General features: G+C 43.3%; 1 protein-coding gene across 2 annotated transcripts in view; it reads left to right on the top strand.

The window, feature by feature from the left end:
- The window catches only part of c4h5orf34 (chromosome 4 C5orf34 homolog), a 67,493-nt gene that overhangs the window by 26,630 nt on the left and 21,281 nt on the right, over nt 1–19,582 (top strand). For both annotated transcript variants that reach the window (XM_041185567.1, XM_041185566.1), the window contains exons 6-10: nt 12,254–12,374; nt 14,363–14,454; nt 15,141–15,207; nt 16,513–16,701; nt 18,404–18,537. In XM_041185567.1, the coding sequence (XP_041041501.1) occupies nt 12,254–12,374; nt 14,363–14,454; nt 15,141–15,207; nt 16,513–16,701; nt 18,404–18,537 (603 nt within the window). The remainder of the gene's footprint in view (nt 1–12,253; nt 12,375–14,362; nt 14,455–15,140; nt 15,208–16,512; nt 16,702–18,403; nt 18,538–19,582) is intronic.

The following is a 19,582-nucleotide window of genomic DNA, read 5'->3' on the forward strand; positions in this document are numbered from 1 at the left end:
TTTCTTTCAGAAGGTTGTGCGACTTTGGAATTCTCTGCCTCAGAAGGTGGTGGACGCATTGAATATTTTTAAGGCAGAGGTAGGTAGATTCTTGTTAGACAAGGGAATCAAAGGTTATCAGGGTTAGATTGGAATGTGTAAATTGAAACACAGGACGATCAGCCTTGATCTTATTGAATGATGGAGCAGGCTCGAGGGGCTGAATGGCCTACTCCTGTTCCTATTTCTTATGTTCTTATGTGATGCCCTGCTGTGCTGGAGCCCTTGAGCAGCTGGAGCTGCTTCCCCTCTCTCCTCAACCCCTCAAAGTCAGAGCAGCACGGTGTCTTGTGTCTGCAGTAATGTAATTCACCATTAACCAGCATTTTTGATTAACCAGTACCACCCATTCCTGGAGCATGCTGGATAGCAAAGATTTTACTGTACATCCCTCTGCAGACGCTTTGTATCCTCCTCACATTGTGCTTTACTTTTTATCTTTGTATCATTAGCCACCTGGCTACACTATTCTTCATCCAAGTTATTAATATAGATCATAAAAAATTGAGGCCCCAGCACTAATCCCTGTGGCACCCCAATAGTTGCAGATTGCCAACCTGAAAATGACCCATTTATCTAGACTCTCCATTTCCTGTTAGTTAGCTAATCACCTATCCATGCTAATATATCACCCCCAACACCATGAGCTCTTAACTTGTGAAGTAACCTTTTATGTGACTTTATGGAATGCCTTTTGGAAATCAAAATACACATCACCATAAACTTTCGAGTGTGTTTACGTAGCTTTCCCTTGAATGCATTTATGTACTTACATACGCATCAGAGCCCTGAAGCATTTCACTTGCAATAATTGTCTTCAACAAACTTGATTGTGTCCTTTTTTCATTTTAATCTTATCAAAATGTTGCTGCTGAAGCTTCAAGAGAATGACTAACAAGGTTTAATGATGGGCTGCTCCTGTGTTGATTTGAGATTGAGGGAGCGGGATGAATGAACAGAAACGTAGGTTTTCTTACTAGGGAGTTAAACGGACAGACACTCAAGGTCCCAAGTTTGCTGATCTCAGCTAGGCTGCATCCTAGAGTTAAAAGAGATAGCTGCAGAGATAGTGGACGGTCCCACTAGATTGGCAGTTGGCAAATGTTACACCGCCTTTCAAAAAAGTAGGGAAGAGAGAAATTAGTCAACTACAGGCCAGTCAGCCTAACATAAGTTGCTGGGAAAATGCTGGAATCTACTATTAAGGAAATATTAGCAATGCACTTAGAAAAGCATAGTATGATTAGAATTAGTCAGCATGGTTTTGCTAAAGGGAAATCCTGTTTGACAAATTTATGTGTTTTTAGGATGTACCTAGTAAGATAGGTAAAGGGGAACCAGTGGATGTATAATACCTGGATTTCCAAAATGCATTCAATAAGGTGCCGAACAAAAGAATAATAGGTAAAGGCTCATGAAGTTGGGGGTAATATATTAGCATGGATAGAGGTTTGGTTAACAAATAGAAAACAGAGTGGGCATAAACAGGGCTTTTTCATGTTGACAGGCAGTGAATAGTGGAGTGCCCCAAGGATCAGTGCTGGGGCCTCAGCTATTTACAATCTACATTAATGACTTAGATGAAGAGACAGAGAACAATGTATCTAAGTTTGCTGCTGATACTAGACTAGGGGGAAAGGTAAACTGAGGATGACACAGAGAGACTGCAAAGAGATATAGACAGGTGAGGTGAGTGAGCAACAAGATGGCAGATGGAATAAATTATAGGGAAATGTGAAGCTATTCACTTGGTCATAAGAATAAAAAAGCAGAATATTTTTGAAAAGGTGAGAGACTTATAAATATTGATATTCAAAGAGAGTTGGGTGTGCTTGGACAACGAACATAGAAAGTTAGCAGGCAGGTGCAGCAAGTAATTCGGAAGGCAAATAGTATGTTGGCCTTTATTGAAAGCAGATTGGAGTACAGGAATAAAGAAGTCTAGCTACAGTTGTACAGGGTTTTGGCGAGACTGCATCTGGAGTACTGTCTGCAGTTTTGGTCTCCAGATTTAAGAAAGTATTGGATTGGTACAGTGAAGGTTCACAAAATTGGTCCCTGGGATGAGGGGCTTGTCCTATGATAGGGGCCTGAGTAAATTGGATTTATATTCTCTGGAGTTGAGAAAAAGCGGGGCAATCTGATTGAAACCTACAAAATTCTGAAGGGGTTTGATAGGGTAGATGCTGAGAGATTGTTTCCACTGGCTGGGGAATCTAAAACAGTCTCAGGATAAGGGGCTAATTGTTTAGGATAGAAATGATGGGAAATTACTTCACTCAAAGGGTTGTGAATCTTTTGAATTCTCTACCCCAGAGGGTTGGGATAGACAGATTTTTGGCCTCTTGGGGAATTAAAGGATATGGGGAGCAGGAAAATGGAGTTGAAGCCCAAGATCAGCCATGATTGTATTGAATGGCAGAGCAGGTTCGATGGGCTGTGTGGTCTGCTCCTGCTGCTACTTATGTTTTTGTGAGCACAGTGATCAGCCTAAATGTATACAGGGAGAGCAGCTTAACACCATCCAGGACAAAGCAGCCCACTTGATTGGCACCCCATCTACCAGCTTAAACATTCATCTTCTCTACCACTGACTCATAATGGGCTGCAGTGTGTACCATATGCAGGATGTACTGCAGCAACACACCGAGGTTCCTTCAACAGCATCTTCCAAATCCACAACCTCTAGCCCCTAGAAGGACAAGTGCAGCAGATGCATGGGAACACCACCGTGCGCAAGTTCCTCCCAATGTCACACACCATCCTGACTTGGAAATATATTGCCGTTCCTTCACTGTCACTGGGTCAAAATCCTGGAATTCCATCCCTAGCAGCACTGTGGTGTAGGTACACCACAGGTACTGAAGTGGTTCATTGAGGCAGCTCACCACCACCTTCTCAAGGGCATTTAGAAATTGGCAATACGTGATGGCCTAGATCAGTGACACTCAGATCCCATGGACGAATGAAAAAAGTTCATAGATATTTCTATTCCCAAATCCTTTGAAGACAATCCATTGATGTAGATAGTTGTAGTTGTTTACTTTTTCAGTTGGCTTTTTTGGAGCAGGATTCAAGGCCTCAAGCATTGTTCATTTAGGCCATGCCCACCATTTTTTTAAAAAGAGGAAGGATTTAAAAGTGCCCCAATGTTGTTAACATTCAATCGGAGCTCCATGGCAGTCATTGCTGTAGTGGAGCTTGCACCCCAGAATCTTGCCTTGCAACCCCCAGTTTGGAAAGTCCTGCTGTAAAGCTTCTTCCTTCTGCTTTGTACCTGGGTGTTATGAACCCCAGAAATGGAAAAGAAAAGCCTCACCTTTTTAAAGAACAAAGGCTGGATCCTACAGTTCCCGATGGGTCTCAGCCATTTCTGTGCTTGTGCTGGCCCTGGAATGGCTGCATGTGCACAGATCGTTCTTTGTTACGATCTTTGGGTTCTGTGCGTGTGTCGGCTGGAGAATGGTTGCACATGCGCAGTTGATTGGGATTCACGTCTTCAGGCCGGCAGAAGGCCCTGCGCACATGTACAGTGTCATGATCCCAGCTGGAGGAGCCAAATCCCAAGGTGGAACCTAGCTTGATAGATCCTAACTTTTACTTTTTGCTCAGAAATGTGGAGAGTGGCTACTGAGCAGAGTCACAGGAGTCAGCTGATAAACTTCTAACAAAAAAAATAACATTTATTAAAACAGAAAAGATGAACTATATTACATTATTCCTTCACCCACAACTATACCTTTGCAGATATATACAGATTTGTAACGATAACACAAGTTACAAAAGCTATCTTATACTCTAATGTTCACAGTAAGTACACAGCCCATGTAAACCAATAGGCAAACTACCCACCTCCCCAGACACTTGTTACACCATGACCCAACCAGCCTCACTGAACTCTGTCTTCCACATTAAGATTTCCAACCTCCACTTTCCAAGAACTCGCTGTGTAATTTTCTCCCAAACCGATGCTTTCTTCCAGACGCCTTCCACAAAGGTCCACCTCCAGGTCTTCAAACTCTCCTTCTGATGTTCCTCTTCCCTGGGTCACTACATGCATTTACGCTTTCTTCCATGCGCTCTTACCGACTCAGCTGTCAACAGTACACCACTGCTTCATATGCCCATTACAAAGAGTTAAAGACATTCAGCCGTCTCTTTGGACTTTCTGCCCTCTCACAAGTCTATATCACTTTGAATCTGCTTCCTGCAGCTTTTGTCTCTAAGCTTGAAGTTTGGAGCCCTCATCTGCTTCTCACTCTTAACTTCACCTAACAGGACCTTTTCCAGGCCCCTGTCCTTCCTTTGACTCAAAGGTCTTCTTGGGACTTTCTCCTGTGTCTGTCTCACTTCTTGGCTTTGGGACCTTTCGGACCTTTTGGGAAATCTGCTCTCATTCTGCAGTTCCCTCTGCCAGTATCCATTCGCTCTGGAATCCTGGCTTCAACTTCAGTTTGGGACTTGCTATCTGTCCCTTTTCATGTCCTGCCTGTCCTGACACCTTCTTCTAGCTGCACTCAAACTGCTGTTTTTTTCTCTGTGTGTTTGTGTGTCTGGGTGGGTCTCCCTCTCTGGACCCCTATTGCTAGGCAACAACACAGTTTTTCTATCCTTGTGTTTGCTTTAACTTCTCTTCAGGATTCGTGAAACTCATTAGAATTGCAGGTACACAGGCAGAGCTTTAGACCTTCTGTGTCCAGTCAAAAATGAAACTAGATCACAGGTTTCACCTTTTAACCCACAAATAGAAAAAAATATAAATTCAATTAAAGATATAGCTTATTCCTAACACCGAAATACATACATAATTTACTATTTCCTAACAGTAGTTGGTCGTGATTCACGTCTTCAGGCTAGTCGATGGCCCTGCGCATTTGCGCAATTGGTTCTTTTTCAGTTTTTAAATTTAAAGCTAACCCTGCCTCTCTGCAGAAGGGAAAGACCCCAAAAGTGAAACAGCGCGAAAAGGGGGGTCAGATGACTCAGAAGAAAAACGACATCACGCAGAGAGGTACAGAAGAAGCTGGACGAGAGTGGGAGCTGCAGAGGGCAGATTTCCCAGAAGAAAAGAGGGAAGTCCCAGAAACCAGAGAGAGGGACAGAAGAAAGTCCCAGGAAGACAGTTAAGGAGCAGGAATCGGGAATAGGTCCTGTTGCATGACGTTAAAGTAAGGAGCAGAGAAAAAGGCTCCGAATTAAAGAGAGAGAAAGCTGCGTGGAGCAGAATCAAGGCAAAATGGGCTTGCAAGAGGCCAGAAGATCAGAGGAGACAGCCAAAGGTTGGTAACTCCTTACTATGGACCTGTGAAGCAGTGGTGTTCTGTTGGCACGGCTGAGTCTCGGAGACAGTGCGTAGAAGGTGAAGTTTGAATGCATGTGGGCATCCAGGGGGAGAGGAACATCGGAAGGAGCGATCGAAACTCTGGACGTGGATCCTTGTTGAAGATGTCCGAGAGAAAGTGTTGTTTGGGAGAAGATTCCAAGATGAGTTCTTTGATAGTAGAGATTGGAAATCCTTGTGTGAAAGAGTTTCCGTGAGACCAGTTGGCACTCAATGTAGTGAGCGCTTGCGGGGAGTTAATGAGATATCTGCTTTGGGTGGCATCTGTCACTTGATCATGGAGTGTGGAGTGTCCGACCATAGTTCACCTATTGGTTTACGTGGACTTTATACTTACTGTGAACATTAGAGAATAAGGTACATTTTTGTTACTTATGTTATTCTTATGAATCTGTATATATCTGTAATGGTATGGCTGTGGGTGAAGGAGTAGAGTAATATAGTTCAACTTTTCCTTGTTTAATAAATGTTTTATTCTTTTGTTAAAAGTACCTCAGCTGACTCTGTTCACTAGTCACCCTCCACATTTCTAAACAAAAAATAAAAGTTAGGATCTATAAAGCCAGGTTCCATCCTGGGATCTCATTTGTTCAGTAGTAACATCAGTTGGGATCATAACACAAGCTAAACTATTAATTTAAATTGAGAGACAAGACTCCAGCTAATGCTGGAGAGACGAGGAGGGAGACTTCCTGGAATGGGGAGTTGACACCAGGTGGTGTGTAAATCCAGAGTGGTGTCCCATCAGGTGTTAAATACTAGTGTAATACTGAGAGACTTCTGCATTGTTGGAGGAGTCATCTTTTGATGATATGTTAAACTGAGGCCTTGTCTGCTGTCTCAGGTCAATGTAAAAGATCCCATTGCACTATTTTGAAGAGGAACAGGGGAGGTCTCCCTGCTGTCCTGCCCAATATTTATACCTGAACACCACTATGGATTACAAAAGCAAAACACTGCGGACGTTTTAAGTCTGGGATAAAAACACAATGCTGGAAATACTTAGCAGGTCAGGCAGCATCTCTGAGAGAGAGACAGAGTTAACGTTTCAGGTCGAGATGACCTTTTTTCTCTCGCAGATGCTGCTTGACCTGAGTATTAATGTTGATTGTCTGGCCACGTGTGTGAGACCATGCAAAATGACTGTTGAGATTCCACAGCACTTAATAGGCTGTGAAATGCTTTGGATCATGGAGGGTTCTATATGAATAAAAGTCTTTTTTAAAGGATCCCCATGGAGCCCCTAGACACTGCAGTTAGATAGTGCAACAACCACTGTCTAGACATGTAGAGTATAAACTAGTGGGAGAAGACCTTTGTGCTTGCTAGTATTCCCCAACTGGACAGCACAATACAGCTCCCATCCAGTTAGTGTGGCCCAGTTGTTGCAAAGTAAACACTAAACTATCTACTAACTTTTAATACACCTGTATTAGTATGGGTGCATAATGGAAGTTTTCTCCCCCAGTACAAAACTCCTTGCTTTTGTATAGATTTAAAAATCCTATCCTCAACTATAGATGCTGCATCTGAAAGGGCAAGCAATTAGGGGCCAGCTCTGTACCAGCTTTACTTTAATTCAGTCACCAGGTGGTGCACAAGAGCAGCCTGGCACTGCCACAAAGCAGGTCAGGAACGATAGGAGAGGGAATCACAACTGAATCATGTTTGTTGGACTGTCTATTTGTCTCTTTCTCCCTCTCAACCGCGCCACCCCCTGCGCCCCTCCGACCCCCAATATCAGTTTTTTAAAAATCGAGGAATTGTACATTATTTTAAAAGTTCCACAGTTGACAGAGTATTAAGACATAAGAACAAAATAAATAGCAAGAGGAGTAGACCATATGGTCCCTTGAGCCTGCTCCGCCATTCAGTACGATCATGGCTGATCTTCTGCCTCAACGCCACTTTCCCACCTGCTCCCCATATCCCTTGATTCCGCCAGAGATCAAAAATCTGTCTATCACAGCCTTGAGAGAGCATCCACAACCATCTGGGGTAGAGATTTCCAAAGATTCACAACTCTGTGTGAAGAGGCTTTTCCTCATCTCAAGTGTTAAAAAAAAAATCGACCTATATCCCAAACCTGTGTCCTTGTGTTTTAGGTTCCCCAGCCAGGAGAAACAACATCTCAGTGCCTACCTTCAGAATCTTGTATGTTTCAATGAGATCACCTTCCATCCTTCTAAACTCTAGAGAATGCAGTTTTGGTCTCTTTATCAAAGTCAGCGTATACTTGCCATAGAGGGAGTGCAACGGAGGTTCCTCAGACTAATCCTTGGGATGGCGGGATTGTCTTATGAGGAGAGATTGAGGAAACTGGGCCTTTATTCCCAAGTGTTCTGAAAAATGAGAAGCATACAAATGAAGCATACAAAATTCTTACAGGGTGTGACAGGGTAGATGTGTATATGATGTTTCCCTTGGCTGGTGAGTCTAGAACCAGTGGACACAGTCTTAAAATAAGGGGCAGGCCATTTAAGACTGAGATGAAGAGGAAATTCTTCATTCAGAAGGTGGCAAATCTTAGGAATTCTCTACCCCAGAGGGCTGTGGAAGCTCAATCATCGAGTATGTTCAAGACAGAAATTGATAGATTTCTGGATACTAATGGCATCAGGGGATATGGGGATAGTGTGGGAAAGTGGTGTTGAGGTCAGCCATAATGTAATTCAATGGCGGAGCAGGCTCAACGAACTGAATGTCCCACTCCTGCTTCTATGCTCCTATGTTCCTGAAATACAGACCCAATTTATTCTGCCTCTCATCTGGTGAACCACCATTGCACTTCCTCCAAGGCATATCTGTCCTTCCTCACATAAGGAGACCAGAACTGCATACAGTACTCTGGGTGTGATCTCACCAAAGTCTATAAAACTGTAGCAAGACTTCCTGTTCTTGTTTTCCAGTCCTCTTGCAATAAAATCTAACATGCCATTTGCCTTCCTAATTGCCTGCATGCTAACTTTCTGTTCCTTGTACAAGTACATCCACGTCTCCAACATTTAAAAGTTTTATACCTTTAAGAAATATTCTTTTTCTTCTACTCTTATTACCATAAGACATAGGAGCAGAAATTAGGCCATTCGGCCCATCGAGTCTGCTCCACCATTCAATCATGGCTGATAAGTTTCTCAACCCCATTCTCCCGCCTTCTCCCCATAACCTTTGGTCCCCTTACCAATCAAGAACCTATCTATCTCGGTCTTAAATACACTCAATGACCTGGCCTCCACAGCCTTCTGTGGCAATGAATTCCATACATTCACCACTCTCTGGCTAAAGAAGTTTCTCCTCATTTCTGTCCTAAAAGGTCTTCCCTTTACTCTGAGGCTGTGCCCTCGAATCCTGGTCTCTCCTACTAATGGAAACATCTTCCCCACGTCTACTCTATCCAGGCCTTTCAGTATTCTGTAAGTTTCAATCAGATCCCCCCTCATCCTTCTAACCTCCATCGAGTATAGACCCAGAGTCCTCAAATGTTCCTCATATGTTAAGCCTTTCATTCCTGGGATCGTTCTCGTGAACCTCCTCTGGACCCTCTCAGGGGCCAGCACATCCTTCCTGAGATACGGGGCCCAAAATTGCTCTCAATATTCTAAATGTGGTCTGACCAGAGCCTTATAAAGCCTCAGCAGCACATCCCTGCTTTTATATTCTAGTCCGCTCGAAATAAATGCCAACATTGCATTTGCCTTCCTAACTACCAACTTAACCTGCAAGTTAACCTTAAGAGAATCCTGGACTAGGACTCCCAAGTCCCTTTGCACTCCAGATTTCTGAATTCTCTCCCCATTTAGAAAATAGTCTATGCCACTATTCTTCCTACCAAAGTGCATGACCTCACACTTCCCCACGTTGTAATCCATCCGCCACTTCTTTGCCCATTCTCCTAACCTGTCCAAATCCTTCTGCAGCTTCCCCACCTCCTCAATACTACCTGTCCCTCCACCTATCTTTGTATCATCTGCAAACTTAGCCAGGATGACCTCAGTTCCTTCATCTAGATCATTAATGTATAAAGTGAAAAGTTGTGGTCCCAACACTGACCCCTGTGGAACTCCACTAGTCACCGGCCGCCATCCTGAGAAGGACCCCCTTATCCCCACTCTCTGCCTCCTGCCAGACAGCCAATCTTCTATCCATGCTAGTACCTTGCCTCTAACACCATGGGCTCTTATCTTACTGAGCAGCCTCCTGTGCGGCACCTTGTCAAAGGCCTTCTGGAAGTCCAAGTAGATAACATCCATTGGCTCACCTTTGTCTTACCTACTCGTTACCTCCTCAAAGAATTTTAACATTTGTCAGGCATAACCTCCCCTTGATGACTTTGCCCTATTTTACCATGCACTTCCAAGTATTCTGAAATCTTATCCTTAATAATGGACTCTAAAATCTTACCAACGACCGAGGTCAGGCTAATTGGCCTGTAATTTCCCGTCTTTTGCCTCACTCCCTTCTTAAACAAGGGGGTTACATGAGCGATTTTCCAGTCCTCTGGGACCCTCCCTGACTCCAGTGATTCCTGAAAGATCACCACTAACGCCTCCACTATCTCTTCAGCTATCTCCTTCAGAACTCTGGGGTGTAATCCATCTGGTCCAGGTGATTTATCCACCTTCAGACCTTTCAGTTTTCCTAGCACCTTCTCCTTGGTAATGGCCACCATACTCACCTCTGCCCCCCAACGCTCTTGAACTTTGGGGATGTTACTCATGTCTTCCACCGTGAAGACTGACGCAAAGTACCTATTCAGTTCCTCCGCCATTTCTTTGCTCCCCATTGTTACTTCTCCAGCGTCATTTTCCAGCGGCCCAATGTCCACTTTTGCCTCTCTCTTGCCCTTTATATATCTAAAAAAACTCTTGCAATCTTCTTTTATATTACTGGCTAGTTTACCCTCATGTTTAATCTTCTCCCTCCTTATTTCTTTTTTAGTTGTCCTCTGTTGGTCTTTGTAGGCTTCCCAATCCCCTGGTTTCCCACTGCTCTTCGCCACATTGTATGCTTTCTCTTTAGCTTTTATGCTGTCCCTGACTTCCCTTGTCAGCCATGGTTGCCTCGTCCTCCCTTTAGTATGCTTCTTCCTAGAGATGAATTTTTGCTGTGTCTCCCAAATTACTCCCAGAAACTCCTGCCATTGCTGTTCCATTGTCTTTCCTGCTAGGCTCATCTCCCAATCAATTCTGGCCAGCTCCTCCCTCATGCCTCTGTAGTTACCTTTATTCAACTGTAATACCGTTACATCTGATTCCAGCTTTTTCCTCTCAAATTGCAGGGTAAATTCCATCCTATTACGGTCATTTCCTCCTAAGGGTTCCTTCACCTTAAGCTCCTTATCAAATCTGCCTCATTACACATCACTAAATCTAGAATTGCCTGTTCCCTAGTGGCTCCACCACAAGCTGCTCCAAAAAGCCATCTCGTAGACATTCCACGAATTCCTTTTCTTGTGATCCACGACCAACCTGATTTTCCCAGTCTACCTGCATATTGAAATCCCCCATGATCACTGTAACCTTGCCTTTCTTACACACCTTTTCTATCTCCTGGTGTATCTTGTGCCCCACATCCTGACTACTGTTTGGAGGCCTGTACATAACACCCATTATGGTTTTTTTACCTTTGTGGTTCCTCAACTCTACCCACACGGATTCTGCATCATCTGACCCTACATCATTTCTTGCTATCGATTTAATTTCATTTCTTACTAACAAAGCAACACCAGCTCTTCTGCCAACCTGCCTATCTTTTCGATAGGATGTATATCCTTGGATATTTAGCTCCCAGTCCTGATCCCCTTGCAGCCATGTCTCCGTGATGCCCACCACATCATACCTGCCAATTTCAATCTGCGCCACAAGCTTATTTAGCTTATTTCGTGTACTGCGTGCATTCAGATACAACACTTTCAGTCCTGTTTTTCCCATCCCCTTTCTCATTGTTGTCCCTTTATCTGATGTGCTTGAGGTTAGATTCCTAGCCCTTTCCAAACACTCTGTCCTATTTTGTGTTCTGGGGACTTTAATAGCCTCTCCTGGGCTCTCCTTTCTTTTCAGTTTTCTCATAATTTTCTATGAAGTTGAATCCACCCCCCTACATGCTAACCTGCTGCGTTGTTTCCCATTAGGCATACTTCTTGGAGTTTTACCCTTCCCTCCCCCCCCCGACTTTCTAGTTTAAAGTCCTGTTGACCACCCTATTTACCCTTTTCGCTAGAACATTGGTCCCAGATCGGTTCAGATGAGACTGTCCCAACGGTACAGATCCCTCCTGTTCCAATACTGATGCCAGTGCCCCACGAAATGGAACCCCTCTTTCCTGCTCCACTCCTTTAGCCACATGTTTACTTCCCTTATTCTCGCGACCCTATGCCAATGTGCACGTGTCTCGGGTAGTAATCCGGAGATTATAACCCTTGAGGACCTGTTCTTTACCAAAGTGAATAACCTTGCACTTCCCCACATTATACTCCATCTGCCACCTTGTTGCCCATAACATGACTATTTCTGTTGCAGCCTCTTTGTGTTCTCCTCACAGTTTACATTCCCACCTCAATATGTATCATCAGCAAACTTTGATAGATCACTCTTGATTTCTTCAGCTGTGCATCCGTGAATCTTAGAGTGATTATTAGTCGAGCCTGGCCTGTCTATTCCATGGTGCGTTCCAGGTTACTGAGCTGCCACACACCTGTACAACTTAAAGGAAATATTGTCCTTGACTATTGTAGGGTGTGGCCCTGATTAGAGCTGGGGTGAGGAATGTTGATTGAGGAGTGAAAGGTGAGGCCCTGTCAGATGCTGGTGGATCCATCATGTGTGTGCCTTTTGTGAGTGCTTGTCTGTTTGATTTCTTCTTATTTCTTCTTAGGGTAATCACTGAGCCAGTGAACTCTGTGGAAATTTACCCAGGAGATGGCTCTGTTCTCAAACCCTATAGTGCCAGCAGCAACTACTTCACTCACTATCTGATGGAACAGAGTGATGGGCAGGTGATTGTTATAAAGCTTCAGTTATGCTTTAAGTCTGGGTGCCTGGTGGCCCAGTGGTGTAAATGTAAAGTCTGGTTTGGTACCTGAGTTGTACAGGTTAACAAGTCCCTTGGATCTGATTCTCTGACTGAGCTGAGTTAGCTAATTGGGAAACAGCCCAGAGAGCGTAGTCGGGAGGCGCATGCCTGATGGTTAATTGTGCCCTCTGCTGGAAAGTCTGCAGGTATGCATTTTGGGCAAGGAGCTGATGTGTTTCAGCCCCATGCCCCTTCCATCCCCATCTCCTTTTCCCTGATGGCATTTTACATATGAAGAATGATACCAGAGAACGGTGATACCATATCCTAGCATGTAGTGCCATAGCGGGAGGGGGCAAGGCTTTGAAGTAATGGCATCTTGAGATTGGGTAAGAGGCTGAATGCCTGGACAGTACTGAGAAGGTAAAGAATGAGAGGTCAATTTGAGGCACGGCACAGTCTGAGGCCGTGATTTTCCAGTCCTGCCCATGGTGCGAAACGTTGTGGGCGATATGGAAATTCAGGAGTAGCAGCCAAAAGTCCTTTGACTTCACGTGGGTGGTGGGACTGGAAAATCCTGGCCTTAGCCTCAGTTGGCCTGTGTTCCACAGTCCTCTAACAGCACCAGCAGAGTTTGGGTGTTCTAACTGTACTGTAATCACTTTGGCAAAACAATTAAATGTACAACTGAATGCACACTCACCGAACTGCAAGCCCACCTGGTCGCACTCTCGCACACCGGCTTAATTATATGCTGTTGCATGCCAATCTAACTATATACTCACACACACCCACCTCATCCCACGTTCCCACATGCAGTAGAGCCAATCTAAGTCTGACACATAAAGCCTTTCTTCCCCCTTATTCTCCATCTTGGCCCAACGCGCAAACCCTCTGAACTACCTCAATATCCATGCATATATCTGACTGACCACTGGCATTGCTATGACCACAGTCCTTGTTAACTGCTGCACAAACCAAATCCCAGAGGGAAACTTGGCTTACGAGCCATAAGCTTTTCTTTTGTTTTCTGAAAATGAGAAGAAGACATACTAACCTCAGCAGTGAGAAGTCCAGTGTCACTTTTGGGATTTAAAAAACATTAAAAGTAAAAGTTTTATTAACAAGAATTAAAGAAAACTTGAGTACACAAGATTACAGTTGTACAATTAAGTCTTACAAAACATTCCCAAAAAAGACTTTCTACTTGGTCAGACCCACAAGTAAACACCTCCAGGCAACATTTCCTTACGGATGTCAACTATTAAAAAAATCCAGTAATATTACGCAAGTCAAATTGCTGTAGCTTCAATAAAGACATACCACATGACCTGTACCCCCTTCCACTCTGCTGTGGAATCCACTTCAGAATAAAACTGCTTGTTGCAGTCTGAGACTTTTCTGGCTTGACTGGATGGCTGGTTCAAACGGCATCCGCTCTCAGCCCAGAGCTCTGGCTACAGCTCAACAGCTCAAACAGCTCCAGCTATTTCTAGCTAAGCTCTCCACAGTAACTTTAAAATACCATTTTCCCCCTTTCATTTCCAATTCTATTCTTTTCACACCTCTTTGAAACTCAAATCCTTCCAAATATAAAATCTTTTATACCTCTAATTTGTCTTTGCTTTCAGTTCAATAAAATATAATTTCCCCACTACTATTTACCTATGGAACTCCTGCAAGATGCAAACATGTTTCTTGTTACCTCCGACTGCCCTTTGATAGTCAAACAAACTCCCAACTTATCTAAAAATGCAAATGTTAGATCTAACCTGTTTACCTGTACCTCAACCTAAATCTGGTTCCTATTAAACTCTGCCCAGCTTAATTAAATCACATACACAGATATCCAGCCTTCTTTACAGAATAACACAATATTCCCCTAAAATATTTTAAAAATAACATCCATTCTGACAGTATAAAGAAACCGAGATTCACTATGTTTCCTTTGATATGTTTGTTTAAATTTAGAGAGAAGAGCGAATGTACATGGTAAGCAGCCTGCCTCCTGACACACCCAACTCCAAATACTCCATTTGCTCCATGGTCACACAGGCAGTCAGGTACCTTACACCAAATACTTTTGATTTTTGCCAGTATTTTCTGGTTTGGTTGAGTAAATGCTTAGCACTAAATTGTTATTGAGAAATGTAGCTGTTTGTGATTGTAGAGAATTTTTATGTTGGATAGGGAGGTAGGAGGTGCTTCTAGTGATGTCAGAACTTTTTCCACATTGTGTCAATAGGGCTCAGTTGGTAGCACAGAGAGCTTTGAGTCAGGATCTGAGCACATAATCCTGTTGACACTCCCAGTGCAGTACTGAGGGAGTGCTGCACTGTCAGAGATACCATCTTTTGGATGAGATGTTAAACTAAGACCCTGTCTGCCCTCCCAGGTGGATCAGTAAAATTATTCAAAGAATTGAGGAGAGTTATCCTCAGTGGCGTGGACAGTGTTAATCCCTTAACTAATGTCACTAAATCTCATTAATTGAGGATTTTTAAGTCAATCACCTTAACTATATGCTCTCATCTAAACTGTCCCTTTCCCATGGTTTTGATATCTTTTCTATAATAGTATACAAACACTCTGGCTGGGGTTTGTAAAGATTTAGCATTCTGCAGTGAGGACCTGTTCTCCCTGGGCCATGATGGTGCTAATGGCACTGGAATTCATTACTGTGTATGTGGTTGCATTTCATTATTTGCTCTTGGCTATGTGTGTAACCTTCTGAGTTAATGTTTTGCAGGATCCTGCAGTGCTGTAACCAGTTAAAGCTATCTCTGAAACAGCCCAATGTGTGCTGTTGGAAAATGGTGAGAGCCTTTACTGCTTGGCGTGGAGTATGTGCGAACTGCAGCCTGTTGGTCCTGTCTTCAGGTTGTGCCAGAGGTGTCTTTGCTTTAGGGGAGGATGTTTTGGGATAGCTGGACATTCCCAGTAAAACTGAGAATAATAGGCTGCACCTTACCTGTGTTAAATTGAGTGGACCTTCTACTGGAGCCCCCTACTCTAACACCTGTCTCATGGCCCTGAATATTTATGGTCTGCTGTAACTTCTAAGGTGTTAATTGTTAATTTGGCCTTAAAGAGCACTGATCAGTTATTCCGGGTGGAAAATTGAATTGCAACTAGTTGCGAGTTGACGATCAGGTTCACGATCAGTGATTGGCATGTCTATGTAGACAGTGTTTTGCATCTGTAGCAAGCATGTTGATGTTTGATATTTGATATCTGAAGTTCGATGGGCAGACACTGGATGCAAATAATAAGGAAATATTTTCAATGGAAGTCACTTCCCTCCATCTCCATCCTTCTGCAGTTTGATATCCATCAATCACTGTTTGTTGATTTACCTAATCTCCCCACTATTTTATTTTTATTTTCTTTATTCCCCTTCCATTATCTCCCTTCCCTGAGGTACAGTTTTTTAGGAACACGTTGCTTTGTTATCATTGACAGTGTAAAATTATGTAGAATATACAGTACACTAACAACTATTCAGCCCAACCAATCTGTATGGGTGTTTATACTCCTCATAAGTCTCCTTTTATTCCACCTCCCTCATCCCAACCTTTCAGCATATCTCTTTTCTCTATTTACTTGTCTAGTTCCTTTTGAAAATGCCTGAGCAACTTATCTCAACCATTTCCTGGGATAGCAGATAAATTCCTCTTTATTTCCCAATTGGATTTATTAATAGCAATCTCATCTTTATGGCACCTAGTTTTGGATTCTCCCACAAGTGGAAACATTTTCTTCACAACTACCCATTCATATGTTTAAGGCCCCCTATCACTTTTCCAAAGAGAAAAATCCTCTAGTTGTTCAATTTTTCCTGAAAACTGGAATTCCTCAGTTCTGGTAAGATCTTTGTGAATCATTTTTTTTGCCAACCAGGGATGATCTCTCTGGATAGATAAATGAAGATGGGTAGTGTGGCCTTTTGTACTCTTGTTTAAAAAAAAAAATTAAGGCTGTTCATCCAATGAACTTATTAAATATCAATTCTCTACTGATTAGCAATATGCCTGTGGTCTGACTGGGGAGAAAGTAGATTTCAGAAAGGAACAAGGTTTCCTCAGTGTATTGCCTGTGTGATTGTTCTGTTCTCTGTGAAGGAGCTGTCCCAGCCAGGAGTTTTCAGCCAGCTCCCGGTTCTTCTCGATGAGCAGGTGGTCCAGAACGTTGGAAGATTTTCAGCGTTTTCCGATGGGCGGGTCCACATCAGTTTCTGCAACGGCGTGAGACTCGACATGTCCTGGGACTTTGGGTCTCAGGACAGGAGAGAGGAGAGGAGCTCGCTGCAGGTCAGTCCAGTCAGGGTACGCAGCAGAGATGTTGTAGAATTCCTCGGCATGCACGAGAGGTAGGGAGAGAAAAGATTACTGTTGTCATCTAACCTTGTGTGACGCTTGCCATATTATTTGTGAGTATGTATGCAGTATGTTTTGTAAGTGTCGGCATCTGGATTTAAGAATCAAGAAATAGTCAATGGCGAGCAAAGACTATTTGGTCCATTGACCTCACCCTTCCAGCACAACAAATGATACATCCAACGGAGTGACACTCTCCTCTACCATCTGTGAATCCAATACCTTACGTTATCAATCTTTCTAAATATTTTTTGTTTTTTAAATTCATCTCCTCTTACTCTATTGACCTTTAATGGAATAATCAGTTTGCCATTATCTATACTATTTCATACTTCAGGAATCTCAGTGAGTTCACCCCTTTATGCTTGTCTTCAGACTATAGATGCTCTAATTTCCTCTTTTTCACTTGGGCTAATTCCTGTTGCTTCTCTTTCCAATGACTCCATTAAATGGATTCAGACGAGAACTAATTTCTACCAGTTCTGTTCTCCCCCTTCCTATATATCTGCCATCTTATGGTTTTTAACTTGCACCTCATTGGGCAGATATGGACCTCAGTTTAACACCTCATCCCAAAGATGACACCTCTGACAACACAGCTTTATCTCTATACCGTACCACAGTGATAATTTGGATGATATGGTAAATTCTGGTATGAGGCCAGAAGCCACAAATTTTTGTGAAAGCACTTACTCAAATTGCTGCAACTCTCACAACTGAGAAAGGAGGATGTGAGTTAAAGTCCCACTCCCGAGATTCGAGCAAAGAATCCAGACTGACACTTCAGTGCATTTTTGAGGGAATGCTACACTGTCAGAGATGCTGCCTTTCAGTTGAGAAGTTATATTGTCTGCCCTCTCAGGTACAGGTAAAGATCCCACTACACTATTTCGAAGAAGAGCAGGGAATTCTTCTTGGTGACCTGGCCAATATCCTGACCAATATCACTGAAGAAATAGATTACCTGGTCTGTTTTCTTAATTCTTGTTCATGAGAGCTTGCTGCGCAAAATACTTCATTGGCTGTAAAGTACTTTGGAGGAGCATCCTTATGTTGTGAAAGGCAAGTGAAGTGCACTTGATAATCCCTGTGATATCTGTAATGGGTCATCAAATACTTATTCAAAACACTGTATCAAATGTTTAAAAGAACCAGAACTTTAAAGTGATCTGTGTTGAACTGGCCAGTTTCCACTGGGGCACATCTGGCAACTCTGTCCCTAGGTCGGGGAAGGGAAAAATTGTCAGGGTCCTGATGCTACCCAAGGCTTCCCCTCCCCAGTTAGCTGCTGGAGATAGACACCTCTGGGCTTTGGGTGTGGACAAGGGTCCTTCATTGTGGAACAGCTCCTCTCAGCTGGACCTGATCCTATTTGACTTCCTAGAGGAATTGCTGGAGGCTGTCCAGGCATGAGAATATTGCTTGATTTATGTTTTTCACCAATTTAGAGATACTGAGGCAAATTATTAACTCTCCTATTACTAACCTGGTTGAAATCAGTTGGTCCATTAGGTAAGTGCAGAATATTTAACAGTAAAAATGTTAACACTTTGGCAAGTACAGACATATGACGGTTCATTAGGCAATGTAATAATGCCATTTTCCATTATCACACTCCTCCCTTTTTCCCTTTCAGCAGTGGAAACATGTGTTCTGTCCTGTGGCACTCAGTGAAACACAAACAGATGTAATGTCTGGTTGCTGTCAATTACTGTTCCCAGATGGATCCTCCCAGTTGGTACCAATGCATTCCGCTGGAATATATGAGGGGTAAGAGTACGTCAGTACATTCTTTGTATGGCTTTGGGTGTGTTTCTCTTTCTCTCTTGCTCAGATGCTGTCACTCTCTGGCGCTATCGCTTTCTCTGGCACGTGTGGTCTCTTGCATGCTCACTCACTCACTTCTTGTCACAGTCTCTTTTGCTGCTATCCCCTCTTGCACACTCATGCCCTTGTGTGCACGCTTGCTCTACCTTTTACTTGGCATCTTCTCTGCGGTTCTTTGCCAACTATCTGAAATCTATTTCCTGTAGTTACCGAACTTCCTGCCAATGGAAAACAATTCCTCTTTACCTATTCTTTCAAAATGCTTCATGACTTTGAACACCCTATTAAATCTCTCCTTAACCTTCTCTACTGTAAAGAGACAGTTCCAGTGTCTCCACGTAACTGAAGTCATTCATCCCGGGCATCAGTTCAGTTCACTGAACAAGTTAGCAGGCAGTACACTGAGCAGCATGTGGTGCTATGGTGGACTGGATTATGTGGATTCATGGCTTTGACACCTCCACCCCCATACAAAATCCCCAGTCTCAATGATGCTTGTGTAAGGGGGTGCCAGGCATAAGCTCAACACTTTTCTGCGAAGAGATGGATGATCACTTTCCTGTCCCTCACCAATAGCTGTTCCAGAATGTTGGCAGAAGTCTGGAAACCAACCTTTTCTCAAGATCAGGATGCTAAATGGTGCCAGATTCCTTTGCTTCGGGACAGCTTCACGTGCATTCAACAGCAACAACTTGAATATTGCTGAAAAGAGAAACGTGTTGCTGATATTTTTGTCTTGCGCTCATCAGAACAAATGCAAGAATGCCAAATTTCAACTGATCACAGCAATTTATGCTAGAGGAGAAAAGGGTCCTGACTCGTTGACAAGTCGACTCTGGCTGAGAGTTGCCCTGGACAAGGCAACAGGGAACTATAGGCATCCCTACGCTTCCAGTTAATTCAAAAAGTCATAAGACTTGAACATATTCCTTTTGTTTGCAGAGAACAAGTCCCTGCATATAAATGTATGTCACTTTTAGCAAGTATA

Source organism: Carcharodon carcharias, chromosome 4 (assembly GCF_017639515.1).
Source record: "Carcharodon carcharias isolate sCarCar2 chromosome 4, sCarCar2.pri, whole genome shotgun sequence".
Classification (NCBI taxonomy): domain Eukaryota; kingdom Metazoa; phylum Chordata; class Chondrichthyes; order Lamniformes; family Lamnidae; genus Carcharodon; species Carcharodon carcharias.